The sequence below is a fragment of the Anoplopoma fimbria genome, chromosome 9 (genome assembly GCF_027596085.1).
Source record: "Anoplopoma fimbria isolate UVic2021 breed Golden Eagle Sablefish chromosome 9, Afim_UVic_2022, whole genome shotgun sequence".
In the NCBI taxonomy this organism is placed as follows: domain Eukaryota; kingdom Metazoa; phylum Chordata; class Actinopteri; order Perciformes; family Anoplopomatidae; genus Anoplopoma; species Anoplopoma fimbria.
Window position 1 is genome coordinate 205,009 of NC_072457.1, and position 23,635 is coordinate 228,643.

The 23,635-nt window shown below is 44.0% G+C and overlaps 1 protein-coding gene across 1 annotated transcript; it reads right to left on the reverse strand.

Moving 5' to 3' along the window:
* Positions 1-938: 938 nt before the first annotated feature.
* On the reverse strand, positions 939-18,300 carry LOC129095695 (calpain-2 catalytic subunit-like). Its single transcript, XM_054604239.1, has 21 exons — positions 17,974-18,300; positions 12,935-13,004; positions 10,659-10,777; positions 10,270-10,403; positions 9,504-9,672; positions 8,700-8,783; positions 8,533-8,618; positions 8,078-8,143; positions 7,836-7,996; positions 7,569-7,738; positions 7,463-7,474; positions 6,514-6,725; positions 6,366-6,402; positions 5,770-5,835; positions 5,621-5,678; positions 5,446-5,510; positions 4,873-4,941; positions 4,698-4,776; positions 1,782-1,898; positions 1,201-1,259; positions 939-1,093 (listed from the first exon to the last, which is right to left on the reverse strand). Exons 1-21 carry the CDS (start codon positions 18,208-18,210, stop codon positions 1,070-1,072), a joined length of 2,094 nt encoding a protein of 697 aa, XP_054460214.1. The 5' UTR covers positions 18,211-18,300; the 3' UTR covers positions 939-1,069.
* Between the last annotated feature and the right edge of the window lie 5,335 nt (positions 18,301-23,635).

The window sequence follows — 23,635 nt, forward strand, 5'->3', positions numbered from 1 at the left end:
ACACCTTTTATGATGTGGAACCTTGTATGATGTGGAACCTTTAATGATGTGGAACCTTTAATGACGTGGAACCTTTAATGATGTGGAACCTTGTATGATGTGGAACCCTTTATGATGTGGAAGCTTTAATGATGTGGAACCTTGTATGATGTGGAACCTTGTATGATGTGGAACCTTTAATGATGTGGAACTGATGTGGAACCTTTAATGATGTGGAACCTTTAATGATGTGGAACCCTTTATGATGTGGAACCTTTTATGATGTGGAACCTTGTATGATGTGGAACCTTTTATGATGTGGAACCTTGTATGATGTGGAACCTTTATGATGTGGAACCTTTAATGATGTGGAACCTTTTATGATGTGGAACCTTTCACTCATGATCATCTGCCTCTACTCAAAACCAACAGTTTTTCTGGAGCAGATGGATCAGATAATAACTTACATCATACAAATAAGGAGTGAAATGAGACCTGATTGTTAGAGTGGATGATTGGACTCCCAGGACCTCCTGGGTTCTAGGACGGGTTCTAAAGACCATGACAGGAAGTAAAGGACTTGTCAGCAGAGTCCTAGTTAGAACCAGAACCATGCTGTAACTAAAGATGATTATTAGTGTCTGAATATTGGCTGTTTATTAGTTTCTGTATTCAAAATGTTAGAGACACTTTTGAGTTGATCACAAATGATATTCTCTCAATTTGTACATTTATTTAGATGATAAATCTTTTCTTTTGACTCCTGACTTGATGTTAAATTAATGTTCAGAGAAATTCTTTGACTCTTTTGTGATAATGTGATGATGAAGTGCAGGACTCGATCCTGTTCATGTGAAATGTGAGGAAAGTGAATGAATCAACGGAATTCTGAGTTTCAGTGATTGTTTATCATGTGAGACCAGGTGATGCATCACAGTTTAAAGAACACAGAACAGAACCACGGTGTGGATAACTTTATTGACTTAACACGGACTCGGTCAGGTAGAGATAGATGATGTGAACAGGAGTAACAGGAAGAGGATTATGGCGTTCTGATCACTGAAGCTCCGGGAGAACACGGAGCGACGGCTCAGATCATAGCGAAGTTCAACCACTGCAGGAGGAAGACAGAGACACCAGGTCAGCTGGTGGGTTCTGGGTCTGGACCAGGTTCTGGTTCTCCAGACCCTGAATGTGTTAAACAGAACGTGTTGTTCTCACCTGGTTGAAGTCGAGCTCGATGGATCCGCTGTCGTGAGCGTCAAGCTTCTTAAAGATCTCTGAGGGGGAAGAAGAGGCACACGTCAGTTAGCTACGCTAGCTCATTAGATAGCTACGTTAGCGCATTAGATAGCTACGTTAGCGCATTAGATCTACGTTAGCAAACAATAGATACATTTTAAGAACCTAAAAAAGGAATGATTTAGATTTTGCTTCTGCCTCGTCATGTTTTGCAGGCAGGTCTAAATACTACAGTGCCCATGAGCCAGAGCCACTGAGGATTCATGTTGTCGGTTCAAAACCCGTTGCCATGGTTACTGAATTCACCCATATCTGACCCAGAATATGAACATGAACTGATTTAACTTTGTTTTCAGTGTCCTCAGCACGTTATCGTTAGCTTCAGCTCACCGCTAAATGATGTGAAGCTCTGTGATCGTACGTTAACTGAAACGTGAAGTCAGGTGACTTAAAGTTTAAGTCACCTGACTTCCATGCAGGAGTCCACCGGGACCTTTAAAGAGACAGACGTGGAGCTTTTCCTTCACTCTCAAACGTTTGAAAGCTGAAAACAAACTCACTGAACATCATCTCCAGCCTCATCAGACAGCCCACGAAGTTGTCGAAGTCGATGGTCATGTCGGGGTCGGAGTATCGAGCCACCAGCAGCTGGTAGATGGCGTTGTTGAGAGTGAAACCTGGAGGAGGAGAGCACATGGTCAGTATCAGGCTAACGCTCCAGTGGGAACGTTAAGAAGCTAACGCTCTACACCAGTATATACAGTGCAATAATACAAGACATCATTTAAAAATAGAAATATGAAAATGTACAATAACATATAGTATACAAATAAACAAATAAGAGTACGTTAAAGAAAGTTAATTCATATTAATAATGAAAAGAAAAGAAACACTTTCCTAGTTGTGTTAGCATTTTTTTACTAATACTGTTAAAGCTAACACTGCTAACGAAGCTAACACTGCTTACAAAGCTAACACTGCTAACGAAACTAACACTGCTAACTAAGCTAACACTACTAAAGAAGCTAACACTGCTAACTAAGCTAACACTACTAAAACTACTAAAGAAGCTAACACTGCTAACTAAGCTAACACTACTTCCACAGTTTACGAAGCTATTAGCGAAGACTCCTTAAACTGTTAACGCCATAACACTGCTAATAAAACTAACACTGTTAATACAGCTAATGAAGCTAACACTGCTAAAGAAGCTCACACTGCTAATGAAGCTAACACTGCTAAGGAAGCTAACACTGCTTATACTGCTAATAAAGCTTGCATGGCTAATAAAGCTAACACAGCTAAAGAAGCTAACACTGCTAATGAAGCTAACACTGCTAAGGAAGCTAACACTGCTTATACTGCTAATAAAGCTAACACAGCTAAAGAAGCTAACACTGCTAATGCAGCTAACACTGCTAAGGAAGCTAACACTGCTAACACAGCTAATGAAGCTAACACAGCTAAAGAAGCTAACACAGCTAATGAAGCTAACACAGCTAAATAAGCTAACACAGCTAATGAAGCTAACACAGCTAATGAAGCTAACACAGCTAATGAAGCTAACACAGCTAAAGAAGCTAACACAGCTAATTAAGCTAACACAGCTAAAGAAGCTAACACAGCTAATGAAGCTAACACAGCTAATGAAGCTAACACAGCTAAAGAAGCAACACAGCTAAATAAGCTAACACAGCTAATGAAGCTAACACAGCTAATGAAGCTAACACAGCTAAAGAAGCTAACACAGCTAAAGAAGCTAACACAGCTTGTCCAGCAGGACGTAACGTACCTTCACCATCAGTCTACTGACAGAAAAGTGATGAGAGTCCAGACAGCAGCAGAGAAACACACAGAATACAGTCAGGACATTAATTCAGAGAGAGGAACACAGAGTAAATCACAGGAGAGAAACAAGAAGAAGAAGAAGCTCTTCCTCCTCCTCAGCAGGAAAAGCATTTTATTTTGAAAGTGTGAGCCGGTGATAAAGTGTCTGGGAGGAGTAGCCTTCAGCACAGCAGGAAAACAATCATTCATTTCCTCCCCAGTGAGTCAGCGGGGAATCACTGTGACTCACATTCAGCCCTGAAACACAAACATGTTCAACGGTTCCTCAGCAGAACGAATGAGGATGGACATAAAGAGAAAAAAGGGCACCAGGAGGCCCTGGTTTACCGCCAACCACTTCCTGTTTCCAGGCTCTCCACCCTCAGCGACACAACACTGAGAAACCAACTCTGGTTATTGTGAGAAACGTGTTACCAGGGTTCATAGTCACATTTAATCCACTTAATCATATTTATAACTGCTGGCTGAGGATTATATAAATACAGTAATGTTGTTGAATGTTATCGTTACTTCTTGTTATTATTATTGTTAATATAGATGGCATTCATCCCACTTTGGATGGAGCGGATCTCATATCTAGAAATCTGACCCAGTTTATTAGTGAACCGTATCCATGACAACCCAGAGTTCAGACCAGGAAGCAGAGTCACAGTCTTTCACACTTCTCTGCGCTTCCATTAGAGCAGTTACCCACCAAGTAGAAACCAGTAGAACCCTATAGAGACTGTGTCTGCCCCACGGCCACTTCAATTATCTAAAGTCAACAGAAGAGGAGTTATACAAAATAACTTAATAAAAGTTAAGGCAACCAATGCAACAGTGCATTAAAACAGGACAGTTAAATGTGGACTCTTAAATATTAGATCTCTGTCATCTAAGGGTGTACTTGTAAATGATTTAATATCAGATAATCATATTGATTTATTTTGTCTTACTGAAACCTGGCTGTGTCATGAAGAGTACGTTAGCCTTAATGAATCAACTCCTCCAAGTTATATTAATACTCATATTCCTGGAGGCACAGGCCGAGGGGGTGGCTTTTGTCAGAGTGTACAGAAACCCACTCAGCTGGTTTAAGTCGTATTTATCAGACCGATCTCAGTTTGTATATGTAAACAATGAAAGCTCGATGAAAACCAGGGTCAGTCACGGAGTTCCACAAGGGTCTGTCCTTAGACCAGTTTTATTCACCTTATATATGCTTCCTTTAGGGAATATTATCAGAAAACACTCAGTAAACTTTCATTGTTATGCAGATGATACCCAGTTATATCTATCGATTAAGCCAGATGAAACTAACCAGTTCTCTAAACTTCAAGTAGGATTAAAAAGTTTGTAAAGTAAGCGAAGTCAGTCCTTGAACACGGACTGATCACAGCAATCCCTAGTTGTATTTCTGAGTCACAGATATCATGAATTTCTGACATTCAAATAATTTAAAAGTTGTTTCTTACAAGTAGGAAAAGAAACAGCATCTCTGCACGTCTCAGCTTTTAGACGTTCTGTACATCTGATGCCACAATATGTTCTATCAGAGAGTAAAAGTACAAGTACAAGTAGAAGAAGAAGATGTAGAAGAAGAAAAAGAAGAAGAAGGAAAAGGAGAAGAGGAAGAAGAAGAAACTGACCTGCGTCTTTGAAGGCCACTCTCATCTCTGGAGTGCTCATCGTCCCTGAGTTATCAGTGTCGTTCTTCTTGTAGATGGTCTGCAGACACAGACACAGACACAGCTGCTGTTGATCTTTGTCTTTAGGTGAGTTCAGGTGTTTGGGTGTAAAGGTCAAAGGTCACACAGGTCTTACCAGATATCTCTGCACCTTCTTCCAGAGGGTGGCGAACTCTCCGAGGCCGAGCTTCCCGTTGCCGCTGTCCTGCTCAGCAGTTAAGATTTAATCCTGGTAGTTTGTGTCTCATGATGAGATTCATTGGTTTGTTTCTCAGAGGACGTGAGGGACGGAGGTCTGATGTCTTCTCGGTCTCTCTGGTTTGTGTTTACTTAAAAAATGTGACGGGGCTCGTTTTATTCCCTTTGACTTCCTGTTGTCTCCATGGGGAAATACTTTAAGACTTACAATCAGATGAAACATCTGTAGAGGACAGATGTTCTGTCTTCACCTGGACAGTTAACGTGCATGTGTTTGCAGTGTGGAGGAAACAAACATGAACACTGAGAACTTAGTGCTCTTTTAAAATAGATATTTCACACTGAGAAATGCTTTTAAAGGAACAGATACATTTAAGAAAATATAACAATATAATAATAATAATGTCTGTTTCCCTTATTGTTTCACAGCCACTTTAAACAGAAGTTTAAACAAAGTTTCACAAACAAACACAAGTTCCTGTTTGTTAGCTCCTCAGCTTCTAAAGGATACGTCCATCAGGTTCACCATGATCCTGGAGGTCTCCAAACCGAAGCCGTCAGTCTTTATGTCAGTTCCTGTGAAGAAGAAGAGACGGAGAGGAAGTTAAACAAATCACTGTCCTCCCCATAATACAGGTGGTCAGGTGAACATGTGATCAGGTTAACAGGTGAGTAGTTCAACTCACGTTTGGCGACGATCTTGTTCATGATGGTCCTCAGCTCCACCGCAGAGATCTCCATGTCCTGAAACACAACAGTTTGAGGAGGACCGATGGATCAGCCAGGACTATGCTATGATTGGACCCCACCACACAGGAAGTGATGTAATACTTACGTCTCCAGCGAGTTTGGTGAAGAGCCCTCTGAATCCTGCGTCCACCCCTTCATCCGACACCGTCTCCTGGACACAATCACCACGGCAACAGTAACAACATTAACAATAAACCTTATTTACACAGTAAAGTTCAAACAGTAAAAACACAGGAGGTTTTTATATTTTTCTACATAACCGACTGAAAATCAATGAATCTGTTGAATGAATGACTTTTCATTGTAGCAAACATACACAGAAAGATGATGAAACTGATATGTGGTAAAAACAACAACTACACAATCTGAGCTAATAAACTTCTTCCAGAGACTACGTTCAGGAACTAAAGGTCACTTAATGGTTGAACTCTCAATTTAGCATGTGCCTGTATGAACTCAACATCAGACTTGGGGTGCTTGACACTTAAACTGCTTTATAAACTAAAATACCTTTGTTAATGCTGACCCTAGGTTCTATGACTCAACCGCTGAATTCATAGTATATCTATAATTCAGATTCATAACGTCAACTTTATTTAAATGTTCACATCATTTATAACTTGATTTAAAGAATTCTGTTGTTGGATCAGACAGTAAAATTACAAATCCAGATGTACTCACGTCTTCTAGGTCAGCGCTGATGGGGTCGTCACACGGTCTGACAGGACAGAGAAAGAACAGTAAGAACACAAAGTGATAAGAATAAAGAGGCGTTTGAGGACCATAGGACAGACCGTGGACCTGAGACTGGGACAGGAAGGGGTCTTACATGGTCTCGGTCTGCTTCTCGGAGAACACCCGGATGCAGAAGTCTCCGTTGAGGTGCGGTTCGAAGGTGGACGGGACGATCAGGTACTCGCCAGGCGGCATCTTGAAGCGCGTGCTGACCTCACGCAGGTTGATGAAGGTTTCTGACTTCGCCGTCTGAGCGTGAGTCAGGAAGAAGTTCTTATCCAGGTGCACCTGCTTCTGCCCGTAGAACTGAGGGGACAACATCCAATCAGACAACTGGGAAGCTGGCTCAGCCAATGAGAATCACCTTAACATCACTTTTGTTTTTTGCATGTTTCAGGTCGTTTCTATGATTTCTTTAGTAAGAAGCTGAGTAATAACATTATTAAACTGAACATTTTGTCTTGATTTTCTTCAGTCTTCTTTGCTTTTGTGCTGAAGTCACCGACACCAGGTGTTTTATATGAATGCATTTAAAAAAGCTCTCTGGTGGTGCTTTTAAGGACCCTCTGACGTCTGAGCTCTGAGGGTCAGCAGATTAACAGGGACTTCCTTAAAGGGACACTTCAACATTCAGATAAATCCTCTCTGAGAGTTACAAGTTCAGATTGAAGTCTGTACAACACACAACAGCTGGTTAGCTTAGCTTAGCATAAAGACTGTAAACGGGGGGAACAGCTAGCCTGACTCTGTTGAAGCTGGTTGGTTTCAGTAATGTTTTGTCACAAACCATTTCTTTAATGCCTGAAAAGACATTTCCTATTTGATTTCCTGAAATCCAGGCTGAAGAAAAGAACGATTTTCAACTCAACTCTTATCGGTTACTGATCGATCAATTAGAACATGCAACACCACCGGTATTATCATTACATGATCATCACCACGGAAACACGGCAAAGCTTCACTTCTTTATTAAAGCGATTCATTTAAAAAGTGGGAGGAGTTTGACCTTTGACCTGCAGGTGTTGTCGGCGGACAGAACTCACCTGTTTTGGAACCTAAAGAAAAACATAAGACGAGACAAAAGTTACTGGAGGCTGAATCCGTCTCTCTTTACATCTTCATCTGATCTTTAGCGTCGTGGCTTCTCACCTCATAGATGGCGAAGCCCACGGTGTGCATGTCCTCTCCTACTTTACGGAGCTTCCGGCGGTTCTTCTGGATCAGACCGACCACGAAGCTGCAGCCCACCTCTCCATCATCCGGGTCGTCGTCCTCCTCGTCCAGCTTGATCACAAACTGAGGGTTCATCCAGAACGTGTCTGCAGAGGGACAGTCAGCATTAGGAGCCTAAAGAACCTCCCTCCTCTCAGAGGGGTCCACCTGGACCGGGTCTCTGGTACTAAACCCAGTACTCACAGGGGTTGTTCCTGCAGCCTCCGGCGGTGGATCCTCTCCTCCAGGTGCCGTCGAACTTGCTGACGCTCCAGTGTTTGACGGAGTCGTCGTCGATGGTGTCGGGGGTCAGAGTGCACACCTCGACACGGTTGTAGTGACGCGAGAACTCGCTGAAAGACATCCTGCAGAGATAGGAAAGAGAGGAGCTCTCACTCTGCAGCTACAAACACCAACATCACCACGTTACCATGGTTACTACCCACCAGAACTCTCCGTCCTCTGCCTTGGCATGGGGACAGTCTCCCTGAACGTAGTTCCACTCAGACGATCTGTAGGAACATATTAATAATAATAACAAGAAGAAAGGAAACCATCGTCTGCTGGTCCCCAGTGAGACCGAATACACTGCAGTTTTTTCATATATATACATGTGTATTTTGTAAATATATATGTATTTTGATACATACACATATACAGTTTATATGTATATATGTATATATATACATATATATATATATATATATATATATATATATATATATATATATATATATATATATATAGCACAATTTATAAGGACAACAACACTGGATAATATTCTTGTTTTTGACAAACGATATATATACTTATAAATTATAAATATATATATATATATATATATATACATACACACAAATCTATGTATATATAAATATATGTATGTGCTTGGTTTGTTCACCCGTCGCTCCAGGCTCCGGTCCACTCCACCTGACCCCAGGGGTTCCTGACTCTCACCAGCTTCTCCATCCGGCCTCGATAGTTCACCTGGACACAAACACAACGTTTTAATTCTGCTCTGGTTTCAACTCTTCTTCTGCTCCTTTTATCTGCAGGAAGTGACATCACCTCCACAGCGCCGGTCAGCGAGTAGGCATGGCCTTTCACCAGCTTCTGACGGGTGACGGCCTCCGAGTCTGCGGCGCTGGTGATCTGCAACAACAGGTGATTTTTATCACCATCATCATCATCATCATCATCATCATCATCGTCCTCATCCTCACCATCATCATCATCATCCTCATCACCATCACCATCATCATCATCCTCATCATCATCATCACCATCATCATCGTCCTCACCATCATCATCATCCTCATCACCATCATCATCATCACCATCATCATCGTCCTCATCATCACCATCATCATCATCATCATCATCATCATCATCACCATCATCATCCATCATCATCATCTTCATCACCATCATCATCATCACCATCATCATCATCATCATCATCATCCTCATCATCATCATCATCATCATCACCATCATTGTCATCATCTTCATCACCATCATCATCATCACCATCATCATGACCATCGTCCTCATCATCATCATCATCATCATCATCATCATCATCATCATCATCATCATCGTCCAAGCTCCAAAAATTAAACAAGCCTTTCTCTTTCTTTTATCAGTTCAGCAGATATTAGTTTTGTTTTCATCATAAGTAAATATTCATAAACAATATGGTAAGTTGATCTCAGTGAAGAAACTGCAGTCAGCTGGTTTGGTTCGATCTCAAAGTTTCTGTTCATTAAATTTAAAACATGTGAGATCCTGTGAGGAACACAATAAACACAACGTTCTAAAACCAGAGGGAACCCGTGTTCTACGTTGATGAACATCATGGAGGTGACTCACGTCGATGGAGCAGCCCAGCAGTGCTCCGGCCTCCAGGGCCTTCTTGATGATCTGGAACAGGTTCGGGGGGGGGCGTTGGAGGTCAAAGTTCTCTGCGATGCCTCCGGTGAAATCCTCAAAGCCCTCGGTGGTGGAACCGCCAGACAAGGCCTCATAGCAGCCGTTGACTCTGTGACGAACACAGCAGGACTTAAAGAGGAAGAACAGCAAGCTGTTTGTGGTGGAAACAACTCCACACGTACGCAGACGACACACTTCTTTACTGTTCAGAAAGATCATACCTTACAGTTCATGAGCTTCCTGCTTTAAATAGAGTAAAAGGTTTATCATGTATTCTGAAGGGAATCCACACTCTTTAATGTGTCACGTTAACCACAGAAGGACCAGAATACCTGACACCTCAGACCTGGAGCTGGTCCCTGAGGTCCTGCTTAACCTTTAATAAATAATCTAACAATGGACAATATTCTTGGTTTTGACAAACAAGGGGAAGAAGTCCACCTGGTTAAGAGACACGGTCACATGATTCTAGGCTGGAATCAAGCCAACAGGTGAGAACAAACAAACAAACAGAGGAAGAGGATCACTAAAGTGACCGTGTTCTGATATTAACTCCGTGACTACAGAGTAGTTGTTACTGACAGAAGTGAAGCCAGCAGAGGGTCAGGGTTAGAGGTACGGACATAGAGTTCCCTCCCTTGGCCTCCTCCACCAGCAGTGGTTTGTGAACATAAGGTTGTCGGGTTGAATCCCTGGTGGGTCTTACTTGGCGTAGGCCTTCTCCAGCAGGGCGCTCCAGAACTCCCTCCCCTCCGCCGAGTGGACGAACAGCAGCTCTCCGTCTTTGACCGGCAGACGGTCGTCGATCACAACGTCAACCCACTCACCAAACTGCCAGAACTGAGACGGGACAGAAGAGGAGACTCTGATGAAAGTCTTCCTGAATGGTGATGATTCACTCACTTATTTATTCTGTTTTGTTTAAACCTGCAGTGTTTTTTAGAAATACTAAAACTAACTTTTAATAAGTCCAAATCTTTAAGACTCCGAATATGACCTCCATCATAAATATAAGTAACCTTTAATAAAGTCGATACTGACTGGGTGTTTATGTAGTTGACATAGACTAAAGTCACTAATGTCACGTTTTGTTACCTGGAAGTGAAAGATGCCGGCGTAGTCGTCACCGAAGCCCTGGTCGGTGGGGACGACTCGGGCCATCACAAACTCGTTCAGCGTCAGAGAGGCGATGGCTGCCAACAGCCAGCAGTCACCTGGACGGACGAGAAAACAAAACACAAGCTGACGGACCACTGAGGTCTTTACAAACAACATCCTGAAGATGTATCTGTTCCTCAGTCTGAACCGTGTGGTGGAGACGAAGATGTAACGTTTGTCCTGAGGGTGGCGCTATACAAACGTTTTTTTGAGAACGTTAACGTTCTGTTTAATGTTGTGAAACGAAAACTACTTGGTTCAGTTTAGGAAAAAGGTGGTTTGCTTTCAAACGTGACATGAACAGTCGTCTCCTGGGTTAAAGTCATGTGTTTGTTGACCGTCCATCAGCCCCGACCTCCACCCTCTGTAAGACTTTTTCTTTTTATCACGCTTGATCAGAATCTTTTATAGAAAGTAAGCATCACACTGTTTCCCTCCCAAAATATTGTTATATATCATACACCACACTGTGTGCTATATATTATATATCATACAGTATGCTGTATATTATATTTTATATATTAAACAGTACACTTTGCCCTAAAACTTGATTTTTGCAGAGGAAGCATTGTCTGCTCAAACAGACTCTTAACAGAGTGAGACGTTGTAACAGAGTGAGACTTTGTAACAGAGTGAGATGTTGTAACAGAGTGAGACGTTGTAACAGAGTGAGACTTTGTAACAGAGTGAGATGTTGTAACAGAGTGAGACTTTGTAACAGAGTGAGACGTTTGTAACAGAGTGAGACTTTGTAACAGAGTGAGATGTTGTAACAGAGTGAGATGTTGTAACAGAGTGAGATGTTGTAACAGAGTGAGACTTTGTAACAGAGTGAGATGTTGTAACAGAGTGAGACTTTGTAACAGAGTGAGATGTTGTAACAGAGTGAGACTTTGTAACAGAGTGAGACTTTGTAACAGAGTGAGACTTTGTAACAGAGTGAGATGTTGTAACAGAGTGAGACTTTGTAACAGAGTGAGATGTTGTAACAGAGTGAGACTTTGTAACAGAGTGAGACTTTGTAACAGAGTGAGATGTTGTAACAGAGTGAGACTTTGTAACTGTAACAGAGTGAGACTTTGTAACAGAGTGAGATGTTGTAACAGCTGTCTGATGAAGACAAATGTGACTCCAGAAGAACAGAGACAGAAGAACTCTTCCTGGAGTTCTGAGGAGGATCAGACCCTGATGAGTGTATTCATGAAGCAACAACCGCCTGCAGACTCTTCTGTACTTTCTCAACACAGATATTTGCTGCAATATAACTGTGGTCGTTGTAGCTGAGAGGTCTCACTCTGAACTAAATTCCTGCACTGACAAACTTTACTTCTACATGTAGAAACGAATCTCTACTGAAAAGTTACCAAACAACAGAGTCTGTGGTCTAATGAAGGCACGGTATGCTGGTGAGTCACCCACCACACACCCAGAGGCTGTGTGTGTGTGTGTGTGTGTGTGTGTGTGTGTGTGTGTGTGTGTGTGTGTGTGTGTGTGTGTGTGTGTGTGTGTGTGTGTGTGTGTGTGTGTTCAGGGTGTGTCCTCATTGGCTGGCAACACATTTCTGCCCCCCCCCCCGTCTCTGATGTTTGTCTCTGGCTCTCTAACAATAGCTGGCCTCTTCCTGCTCAGCCAGCTCCCTCTCATTACTGCAGATCCTCGTTCTCATTAAGTTCTCAGGTCAGAAAATGTTCTGCTGTAAACACGGTTCGTTCTGTTGGTTCTGATGTGAAGTCATGATGTTCTATAAAATACTCTGCTTTGAATAAAGACTGTTTTTAGACAGTTATAGTATATATGAAATGATAATAACTCTTAAAGGTTCATTTCCTCCTGCCTCAAGTAAAATCCAGAATCTGTAAAACTAGTTCAGACACACCAAAGTCTCACAACAACACAAACAAACCACCTGATGGAGGCAGCAGCACTCTGTGACCTGAGAGGAAAAACTACTGTTTCTATCAACAGAGTCTGTGTCTTTGAAGGGAGCACAGATTACAGTTTCAGTTCCCTTCATGAAGGACTGTCTGAGGCTGTGGTGTGTTCAGGGACAGTCTAATAGTCTGGGGGCTGTGGTGCATTCAGGGACAGTCTAATAGTCTGGGGGCTGTGGTGCAGTCAGGGACAGTCTGAAAGTTGTGATTCTGTGGTGTTTTCTGGGACAGTGTGACATTATTTGTTCTATGGTGTGTTCAGGGACAGTAAGGATAACTCACCTAGAGCGCCTTGGCAGATGTCGGTTCTGGTGGCTCCGCCCAGAATGAACTCAGGATTAGAGACCAGTTCCTGAAGGGCCAGAGACAAGAACGGATCAGGAACACTGAAGATATAAGCGGACTATTAATTATACTCACATACTGTTAATTATACTCACATACTGTCAGTAATACTCACATACTGTCAGTAATACTCACATACTGTCAGTAATACTCACATACTGTCAGTAATACTCACATACTGTCAGTAATACTCACATATTGTCAGTAATACTCACATACTGTCAGTAATACTCACACACTGTTAATTATACTCACATACTGTCAGTAATACTCACATACTGTCAGTAATACTCACATACTGTTAATAATACTCACATACTGTCAGTAATACTCACATACTGTCAGTAATACTACATACTCACAATACTATTGTCAGTAATACTCACATACTGTCAGTAATACTCACACACTGTCAGTAATACTCACATACTGTCAGTAATACTCACATACTGTCAGTAATACTCACATACTGTCAGTAATACTCACATACTGTCAGTAATACTCACATACTGTCAGTAATACTCACATACTGTCAGTAATACTCACATACTGTCAGTAATACTCACATACTGTCAGTAATAATCACATACTGTCAGTAATAATCACATACTGTCAGTAATACTCACATACTGTCAGTAATACTCACACAGTGTCAGTAATAATCACATATTGTCAGTAATACTCACATACTGTTAATTATACTCACATAATGTCAGTAATACTCACATAATGTCAGTAATACTCACATATTGTCAGTAATACTCACATACCGTCAGTAATACTCACATAGTGTCAGTAATAATCACACACTGTCAGTAATAATCACATACTGTCAGTAATACTCACATACTGTCAGTAATACTCACATACTGTCAGTAATAATCACATACTGTCAGTAATACTCACATACTGTCAGTAATACTCACATACTGTCAGTAATAATCACATACTGTCAGTAATAATCACATATTGTCAGTAATAATCACATACTGTCAGTAATACTCACATACTGTCAGTAATACTCACATACTGTCAGTAATACTCACATATTGTCAGTAATACTCACATACTGTCAGTAATAATCACATACCGTCAGTAAAACTCACATACTGTTAATTATACTCACATAATGTCAGTAATACTCACATACTGTCAGTAATAATCACATATTGTCAGTAATACTCACATACTGTCAGTAATAATCACATACTGTCAGTAATAATCACATACCGTCAGTAATACTCACATACTGTTAATTATACTCACATACTGTCAGTAATAATCACATACCGTCAGTAATAATCACATACCGTCAGTAATACTCACATACTGTCAGTAATACTCACATACTGTCAGTAATAATCACATATTGTCAGTAATACTCACATACTGTCAGTAATACTCACATAATGTCAGTAATACTCACATAATGTCAGTAATACTCACATATTGTCAGTAATACTCACATACCGTCAGTAAAACTCACATACTGTTAATTATACTCACATAATGTCAGTAATACTCACATACTGTCAGTAATAATCACATACTGTCAGTAATACTCACATACTGTCAGTAATACTCACATACTGTCAGTAATAATCACATACTGTCAGTAATACTCACATACTGTCAGTAATACTCACATACTGTCAGTAATAATCACATACTGTCAGTAATAATCACATACTGTCAGTAATAATCACATACTGTCAGTAATACTCACATACTGTCAGTAATACTCACATATTGTCAGTAATACTCACATATTGTCAGTAATACTCACACACTGTCAGTAATAATCACATACTGTCAGTAATAATCACATACTGTCAGTAATACTCACATACTGTCAGTAATAATCACATATTGTCAGTAATACTCACATACTGTCAGTAATAATCACATACTGTCAGTAATACTCACATACTGTCAGTAATAATCACATACTGTCAGTAATACTCACATACTGTCAGTAATACTCACATACTGTCAGTAATACTCACATACTGTCAGTAATACTCACATACTGTCAGTAATACTCACATACTGTCAGTAATACTCACACACTGTCAGTAATACTCACATACTGTCAGTAATACTCACATACTGTAATAATCACATACTGTCAGTAATACTCACACACTGTCAGTAATAATCACATACTGTCAGTAATAATCACACACTGTCAGTAATAATCACATACTGTCAGTAATACTCACATGTCAGTAATAATCACATATTGTCAGTAATACTCACATACTGTCAGTAATAATCACATACTGTCAGTAATAATCACATACTGTCAGTAATACTCACATACTGTCAGTAATACTCACATACTGTCAGTAATACTCACATACTGTCAGTAATACTCACATACTGTCAGTAATACTGTCAGTAATAATCACATACTGTCAGTAATACTCACATACTGTCAGTAATACTCACATACTGTCAGTAATACTCACATACTGTCAGTAATAATCACATACTGTCAGTAATAATCACATACTGTCAGTAATACTCACATACTGTCAGTAATAATCACACACTGTCAGTAATACTCACATACTGTCAGTAATAATCACAGTGTCAGTAATAATCACATACTGTCAGTAATAATCACATACTGTCAGTAATACTCACATACTGTCAGTAATAATCACATACTGTCAGTAATACTCACACACTGTCAGTAATAATCACATACTGTCAGTAATAATCACATACTGTCAGTAATACTCACATAGTGTCAGTAATACTGTCAGTAATACTCACATACTGTCAGTAATACTCACACACTGTCAGTATCTTTACTTCGTACACTCACTACAGAATATCAACAGCAGCTTTAACTGTATTTTAAATATTATTTTCATCAGTCTATAAAGTTCTTCAGGCATCTCTCCTTCCTCTTCCTCCTCTCCTTCCTCTTCCTCCTCTCCTCCTTTAACCTGTATTTTAAATATTCCTCTCCTATAAAGTTCCTCATCCCCTTCCTCTCCTTCCTCTTCCTCTCCTCCTCCCTCCTCCTCCTCCTCTCCCTCTCCTCCTCTCCTTCCTCTCCTTCCTCTCCTCCTCCCTTCTCCCTTCCTCTTCCTCTTCCTCCTCTCCTTCCTCTCCTCCTCCTCCTTTCCTCCTTCCTCTCCCCCTCCCTCCTTCCTCTCCTTCCTCTTCCTCCTCTCCTTCCTCTCCTTCCTCTTCCCCCTCGTCCTCCTCCTCCTCCTCCTTCTTCTCCTCCTCCTCCTCCTTCTCTTCCTCCTCTTCCTCTTAACTTCCATCTTCTGAAAACATTCAGAGTGACACATCTGCACGAGGACAGAGTACTCTGTGTACAACCAAGTACCTTTCGGTGTATTTAAACATAAACTGTTGGTGTATCAGTGAACAGCTTCAGTGTGTGTTTGTGTTTTATAATATCTTATTAAAATATGTTTGAATGAGCATCATGTGACGTCTCCTCCTCTCCTCCCTGTGAAGCAGCTCTGTTTATGAGAGGGAGTGACTCAACTCTCTGGAATTCAGGATCTCTGATGAGTCACTGGATCCTCCTCAAATATTCCTCAAATACTTCATGTTACTTTAAAACTCTGCAGAGTCATGAATTCACGAAGTAAAGCAAATACAGAAAGGTTTCATCAGAGTATAATATAATATTAATAATGCAGTAAAACAATAATGCTTATAGTACTACTACTACTACTACTATGTATGTGTGTATTACTGCAGTACACACCTGAACATATCTCAATAACACTGAACACAATAGAATGAGACGGTACGGCAGCTTTTTATAACCTCTATCATAATATGGATTTTAAGAATTGAACTATGTGGTATTTCTGCTGAGTAGTTTTCCACAGAAATATGTAAATATCTTTATAATGTAATATCTTTGATGTTCCTTAACACAGAGCTGAAAGTTCTGACAGAACATGTAGAACGTTTGTAATCTTTAGAAAGAGGAACCTCAACATTCATTAACTTTAACTATTTCTGACTTCCTGCTTCATATTTCCTCTCTCTCTCTGTGTGTGTGTGTGTGTGTGTGTGTGTGTGTGTGTGTGTGTGTGTGTGTGTGTGTGTGTGTGTATTACATTACATTACAGTCATGTAGCAGACACTTTTATCCAAAGTGACTTACAGTCAGTAGTATATTACATATCATTCACCATCAGACTCTACCTAACATTCATGCAACATCCATATATCTCTGTGTGTGTGTGTGTGTGTGTGTGTGTGTGTGTGTGTGTGTGTGTGTGTGTGTGTGTGTGTGTGTGTGTATTTGTATATAATCTCTATATAACATCTGTATAATATTTCCGTAATAAACAGATTTTGTTTTCTTCATCTGGGCGGAGCAGCGATGAGTCGCCAACAACCCCCCACACACACACACACACACACACACACACACACACACACACACACACACACACACACACACACACACACACACACACACACACACACACACACACACACACACACACACACACACACACACACACACACACACACACACACACACACACACACACACACACACACACACACACACACACACACACACACACACACACACACACACACACACACACACACACACACACACACACACACACACACACACACACACACACACACACACACACACACACACACACACACACACACAACACACACACACACACACACACACACACACACACACACACACACACACACACACACACACACACACACACACACACACACACACACACACACACACACACACACACACACACACACACACACAGACACACACACACACACACACACACACACACACACACACACACACACCCACACCCACACAACTCCTCCCACTAATCCAAACTAACCCACCCAGATCCACACCCTGATCCACATCCTGATCCAGACCCTGATCCTGATCCAGATCCGGACCCGGTCCCGGTCCCGGTTCTTACCGTGGGCCGCTTCCAGGTGACCCCGCGGACCTTGTGTGAGCTGCGGCCCAGCTCGTTGAAGCCCAGTGCGTCGGGCCCTGCGGGGAACGTGCTGTCGGTGAAGAGGCTCCCGGAGGAGCGGCTCTGGGCCCGCAGCGACGAGAAGTCCTGGTTCAGGTACGGGACCGCGCTGGCGTTGGTGCCGAAGCCCGCAGCCAGGGCCCGCTTCTTAGCCAGGGTGGACGCCACGCCCGACATGATGAGAAGAAGAAGAAGAAGAGAAGAAGACGACGAGAAGAAGAGAAGACGCAGATTCTTCTTCACACACCCTCCTCTCAGAGAGCGTCAGACCTCCGCCCGGAGGAGGGGCCTCCCGGTCCTCCTCCCGGTCCCCTCCCGGTCCTCCTCCCGGTCCTCCTCCCCGGTCCTCCTCCCGGTCCTCCTCCCCGGTCCTCCTCCCGGTCCTCCTCCCGGTCCTCCTCCCGGTCCGCCTCCCGGTCCTCCTCCCGGTCCTCCTCCCGGTCCTCCGGTCCGCCTTTAAATCTGAGCCTACAGAGAGAACATCTGCTCCAGTCCCAGGAGCAGGAAACACAGAGGAGAAGCGGACTCAGAGAGCTGGCTCCAGATCCTTCAGAGGGTTCCAGGTCTGGAGAACCCTGTTCACCTGAACATCAGAGACACACCTGTACCTGAGCCTCAACAGAACACCTCTCCTGGAAAAGTGTTCCAAAGAGTTCTGATCCTTATTGAAGTCTATAAAGTGTCATTAAAGTCAAAAGAAGTTTAAAAGAAGTTTATTAAAGTCCCTTAAATGTGCTGCATTTCAAAATAAGAGCATTTCTATTTCTATTATCATCAGGAGAGATCTGCAGCCGTCAGCTCACCTGAAATAAAAACAGTACAACATATTTAATAAACTATAAAGATGTTTTTAAAAAATGATGTAAAGAAAAAAGTCTCAAAATGAAACAAAAAGTCTTTAAAGTTCTCTACTGGTAATAAAATGTATTTTCTTTATAAAGTATTCCAGTTTCTCTGGTGGTCTACAGGAACCAGCTGATCCTGTAGACCACCCCTCTGTCTCCCCCTGCTGACAGAGGAGACAGAGGGGACAGAAGGGACAGAGGAGACTCTCATTGATTGTGAGTCACACCCTCTCTCTCCCTCTCTCTCTCAATTGCGGCAGAGGAGACAGAAGAGACAGAGAGAGACAGGAAGAGACAGAGAGGACAGAGGAGACAGAGGAGACAGAGGGACAGAATGAGACAGAGGTTTTGTGAGACAGAAACCTGTGTTTTTAAAGGTGCAGAGGAGACAGACAGTTGTATTATGCTCTGACAGAAATAAACAGACATTTGACAGAGGAGCAGAGTGTCGTTTTTAATCATATTTTACACTGGGGTGCAGACAGAAAAAAGACAGAAAGGCTGACAGAGACCACCCTCTGTCTCCCCCTGCTGACAGAGGAGACAGAGGGGACAGAGGAGACAGATGAGACAGAGGAGACAGAGAGGACAGAAGAGACAGAGGAGACAGATGGGACAGAGGAGACAGAGGAGACAGAAGAGACAGAAGAGACAGAGGAGACAGATGAGACAGAGGAGACAGAAGAGACAGAGACAGAGGAGACAGACAGAGGAGACAGAGGGGACAGAGGAGACAGAGAGAGACAGAAGGGACAGAGGACAGACAGAGGGACAGACAGAGGGAAGAGACAGACAGAGGAGAGACAGAGGAGACAGAAGAGACAGAGACAGAGGACAGAGGAGACAGAGGAGACAGAGGGGACAGAGGACAGAAGAGACAGAACAGGAGACAGAGGGGACAGAGGAGACAGAAGGGACAGAGGGGACAGAGGAGACAGAGGAGACAGAGGAGACAGAGAGACAGAGACAGAGGACAGAGACAGAGGAGACAGAGGAGACAGAAGAGACAGAGGAGACAGAGGGGACAGAAGAGACAGAGGAGACAGAGGAGACAGAAGAGACAGAAGAGACAGAGGAGACAGAGGAGACAGAGGAGACAGAGGAGACAGAGGAGACAGAGGACAGACAGAGGAGACAGAGGAGGAGACAGAGGAGACAGAGGAGACAGAAGAGACAGAAGAGACAGAAGGGACAGAGGAGACAGAGGAGACAGAGGGGACAGAGGAGACAGAAGAGACAGAAGGACAGACAGAGGAGACAGAGGGGACAGAGGACAGAAGGGACAGAGGGGACAGAGGAGACAGAGGGGACAGAGGAGACAGAAGACAGAAGGAGACAGAGGAGACAGAGGAGACAGAGGGGACAGAGGGGACAGAGGAGACAGAAGGAGACAGAGGGACAGAAGAGACAGAAGACAGACAGAAGACAGAGAAGAGACAGAAGAGACAGAGGAGACAGAAGAGACAGAGGACAGACAGAGGAGACAGAGGAGACAGACAGAGGGGACAGAGGACAGAGGAGACAGAGGAGACAGACAGAGGAGGGACAGAGGAGACAGAGGAGACAGAGGAGACAGAGGAGACAGAAGACAGAGGGGACAGAGGAGACAGAGAGACAGAGGACAGAGGAGACAGAGGGGACAGAGGGACAGAGGAGACAGAGGGACAGACAGACAGAGGGGACAGACAGAAGAGACAGGACAGAGGAGACAGAGGAGACAGAGGACAGACAGAGGGGACAGAGAGACAGAAGAGAGGAGACAGAAGAGGACAGAACAGACAGACAGAGGAGACAGAAGGACAGACAGAAGAGACAGAGGAGACAGAAGAGACAGAAGGGACAGAAGAGACAGAAGGAAGACAGAGGAGACAGAAGACAGACAGAGGACAGAAGAGACAGAGGGACAGAGAGAGACAGAGGACAGAAGAGACAGAGGAGACAGAGGACAGAGGAGACAGACAGAGGGACAGAGAGACAGAGGGACAGACAGAAGAGACAGAGGAGGACAGAAGAGACAGACAGAGGACAGAGAGACAGACAGAGGAGACAGAGGAGAAGAGACAGAGGAGACAGAGAGACAGAAGACAGACAGACAGAAGAGACAGAGGAGACAGAGACAGAGGGGACAGAGGAGAAGAGACAGAGGAGACAGAGGACAGAAGAGACAGAGGACAGAGGACAGAGACAGACAGAGGACAGAAGAGACAGAGGGGACAGAGGAGACAGAGGAGACAGAGGAGACAGAAGACAGAGAGAGACAGAGGAGAGACAGAGGAGACAGAAGAGACAGAGGAGACAGAGGAGACAGAGAGGAGGAGACAGAGGACAGAGAGACAGAGGAGACAGAGGAGACAGAGGAGACAGAGGAGACAGAGGAGACAGAGGAGACAGAGGAGAGAGACAGAGGACAGAGACACAGAGGACAGAGGGGACAGAGACAGAGGAGACAGAGAGACAGAGACAGAGGGACAGAGGAGACAGACAGAGGGACAGAGGAGACAGAGAGGACAGAAGAGACAGAGGAGACAGAGGGGACAGAAGGGACAGAGGAGACAGAGGGGACAGAGGGGACAGAAGAGACAGAGGAGACAGAAGGGACAGAGGAGACAGAGAGGACAGAAGAGACAGAGGAGACAGAGGGGACAGAGGAGACAGAGGACAGAGGGACAGAGGAGACAGAGGGAGACAGAGGAGACAGAAGGGACAGAGGGGACAGAGGGAGAAGAGACAGAGACAGACAGAAGAGACAGAGGAGACAGAGGAGACAGAGGGACAGAGGAGACAGAAGAGACAGAAGGAGACAGAGAGACAGAGAGAGACAGAGGAGAGACAGAGGAGACAGAGAGGACAGAAGAGACAGAGGAGACAGATGAGACAGAGGAGACAGAAGAGACAGAAGAGACAGAAGAGACAGAGGAGACAGATGAGACAGAGGAGACAGAGAGGACAGAAGAGACAGAGGGGACAGATGAGACAGAGGAGACAGAAGAGACAGACAGAGGAGACAGAGACAGAGGAGACAGAGGGGACAGAGGAGACAGAGGGGACAGAGAAGAGACAGAGGAGACAGAGGAGACAGAGGAGACAGAAGGGACAGAGGGACAGAGGAGACAGAAGAGACAGAGGAGACAGAGGACAGAGGAGACAGACAGAGGGGAGAGACAGACAGACAGAAGAGACAGAGGGACAGAGGAGACAGAGGAGAGAGGAGACAGAAGAGACAGAGGGACAGAGGAGACAGAGGACAGACAGAGGGACAGACAGAGGAGACAGAGGAGACAGAGGAGACAGAGGAGACAGAGGAGACAGAGGAGACAGAAGAGACAGAGGAGACAGAGGACAGACAGAAGAGACAGAGAGAGACAGAAGAGACAGAGGGAGGGACAGAGGAGACAGAGGAGACAGAAGAGGACAGAAGAGACAGACAGAGGAGACAGAGGAGACAGAGACAGAGGAGACAGAGACAGAGGGGACAGACAGAACAGAGAGACAGAGGGACAGACAGAGGGACAGAAGAGACAGAAGAGACAGAGAAGAGACAGAAGAGACAGAGGAGACAGAGGAGACAGAAGAGACAGAGGAGACAGAGGAGACAGAGGGGACAGAGGACAGACAGAGGAGACAGAGAGACAGACAGAGGGGACAGAGGACAGAGGAGACAGAAGAGACAGAGGACAGACAGAGGACAGACAGAAGAGACAGAGGGACAGAGGGGACAGAAGAGACAGAGGGACAGACAGAGGAAGAGACAGAAGAGACAGAGACAGAGGGGACAGAAGAGACAGAGAGACAGAGGGGACAGAAGAGACAGACAGAGAAGAGGACAGACAGAGGAGACAGAGGGACAGAGGGGACAGAGGAGACAGAGGAGACAGAGGAGACAGAGGGAGACAGAGGAGACAGAGACAGAAGAGACAGAGGGGACAGAGGGACAGACAGAGGGGAGAGAGGGGACAGAGGAGACAGAGGGGACAGAGACAGAGAGGAGACAGAGGGGACAGAGGAGACAGAGAGAGGAGACAGAGGAGAGGACAGACAGAGGAGACAGACAGAGACAGAGGGACAGAGGAGACAGAAGAGACAGACAGAAGAGACAGAGACAGAGGAGACAGAGGAGACAGAAGGAGACAGAGGGGAGAGGAGACAGAGGAGACAGAGACAGAGAGACAGAGGGGACAGAGGGGACAGAGACAGAGGGACAGACAGAGGAGACAGAGGACAGAGGGACAGAGGAGACAGAAGAGACAGAGGGAGACAGAGGGGACAGACAGAGGACAGAGACAGAGGAGACAGAGGAGAAGAGACAGAAGAGACAGAAGAGACAGAGGAGACAGAGGGGACAGAGGACAGAGGGGACAGAGGAGACAGAGGAGACAGACAGAGGACAGACAGAGGAGACAGAAGAGACAGAGGGGAGACAGAGGAGACAGAGAGACAGAGGAGAAGAGGAGACAGAGGAGACAGAGGACAGAAGAGACAGAGGAGACAGATGAGACAGAGGAGACAGAAGAGACAGAGGGGACAGAGGACAGAGGGGACAGAAGAGACAGAGGGGACAGAGGACAGAGACAGACAGAGGAGACAGAGGGGACAGAGAGACAGAGGAGACAGAGGAGACAGAGGAGACAGAGAGACAGAAGAGACAGAGGAGACAGAAGAGACAGAGGGGACAGAGGGGACAGAGGGGGAGGAACATCTGGATTCTTCTCTGGACGGGTTCCTGATCTGAACTTTGTCCAGATGTTCGTTCAGAGGAG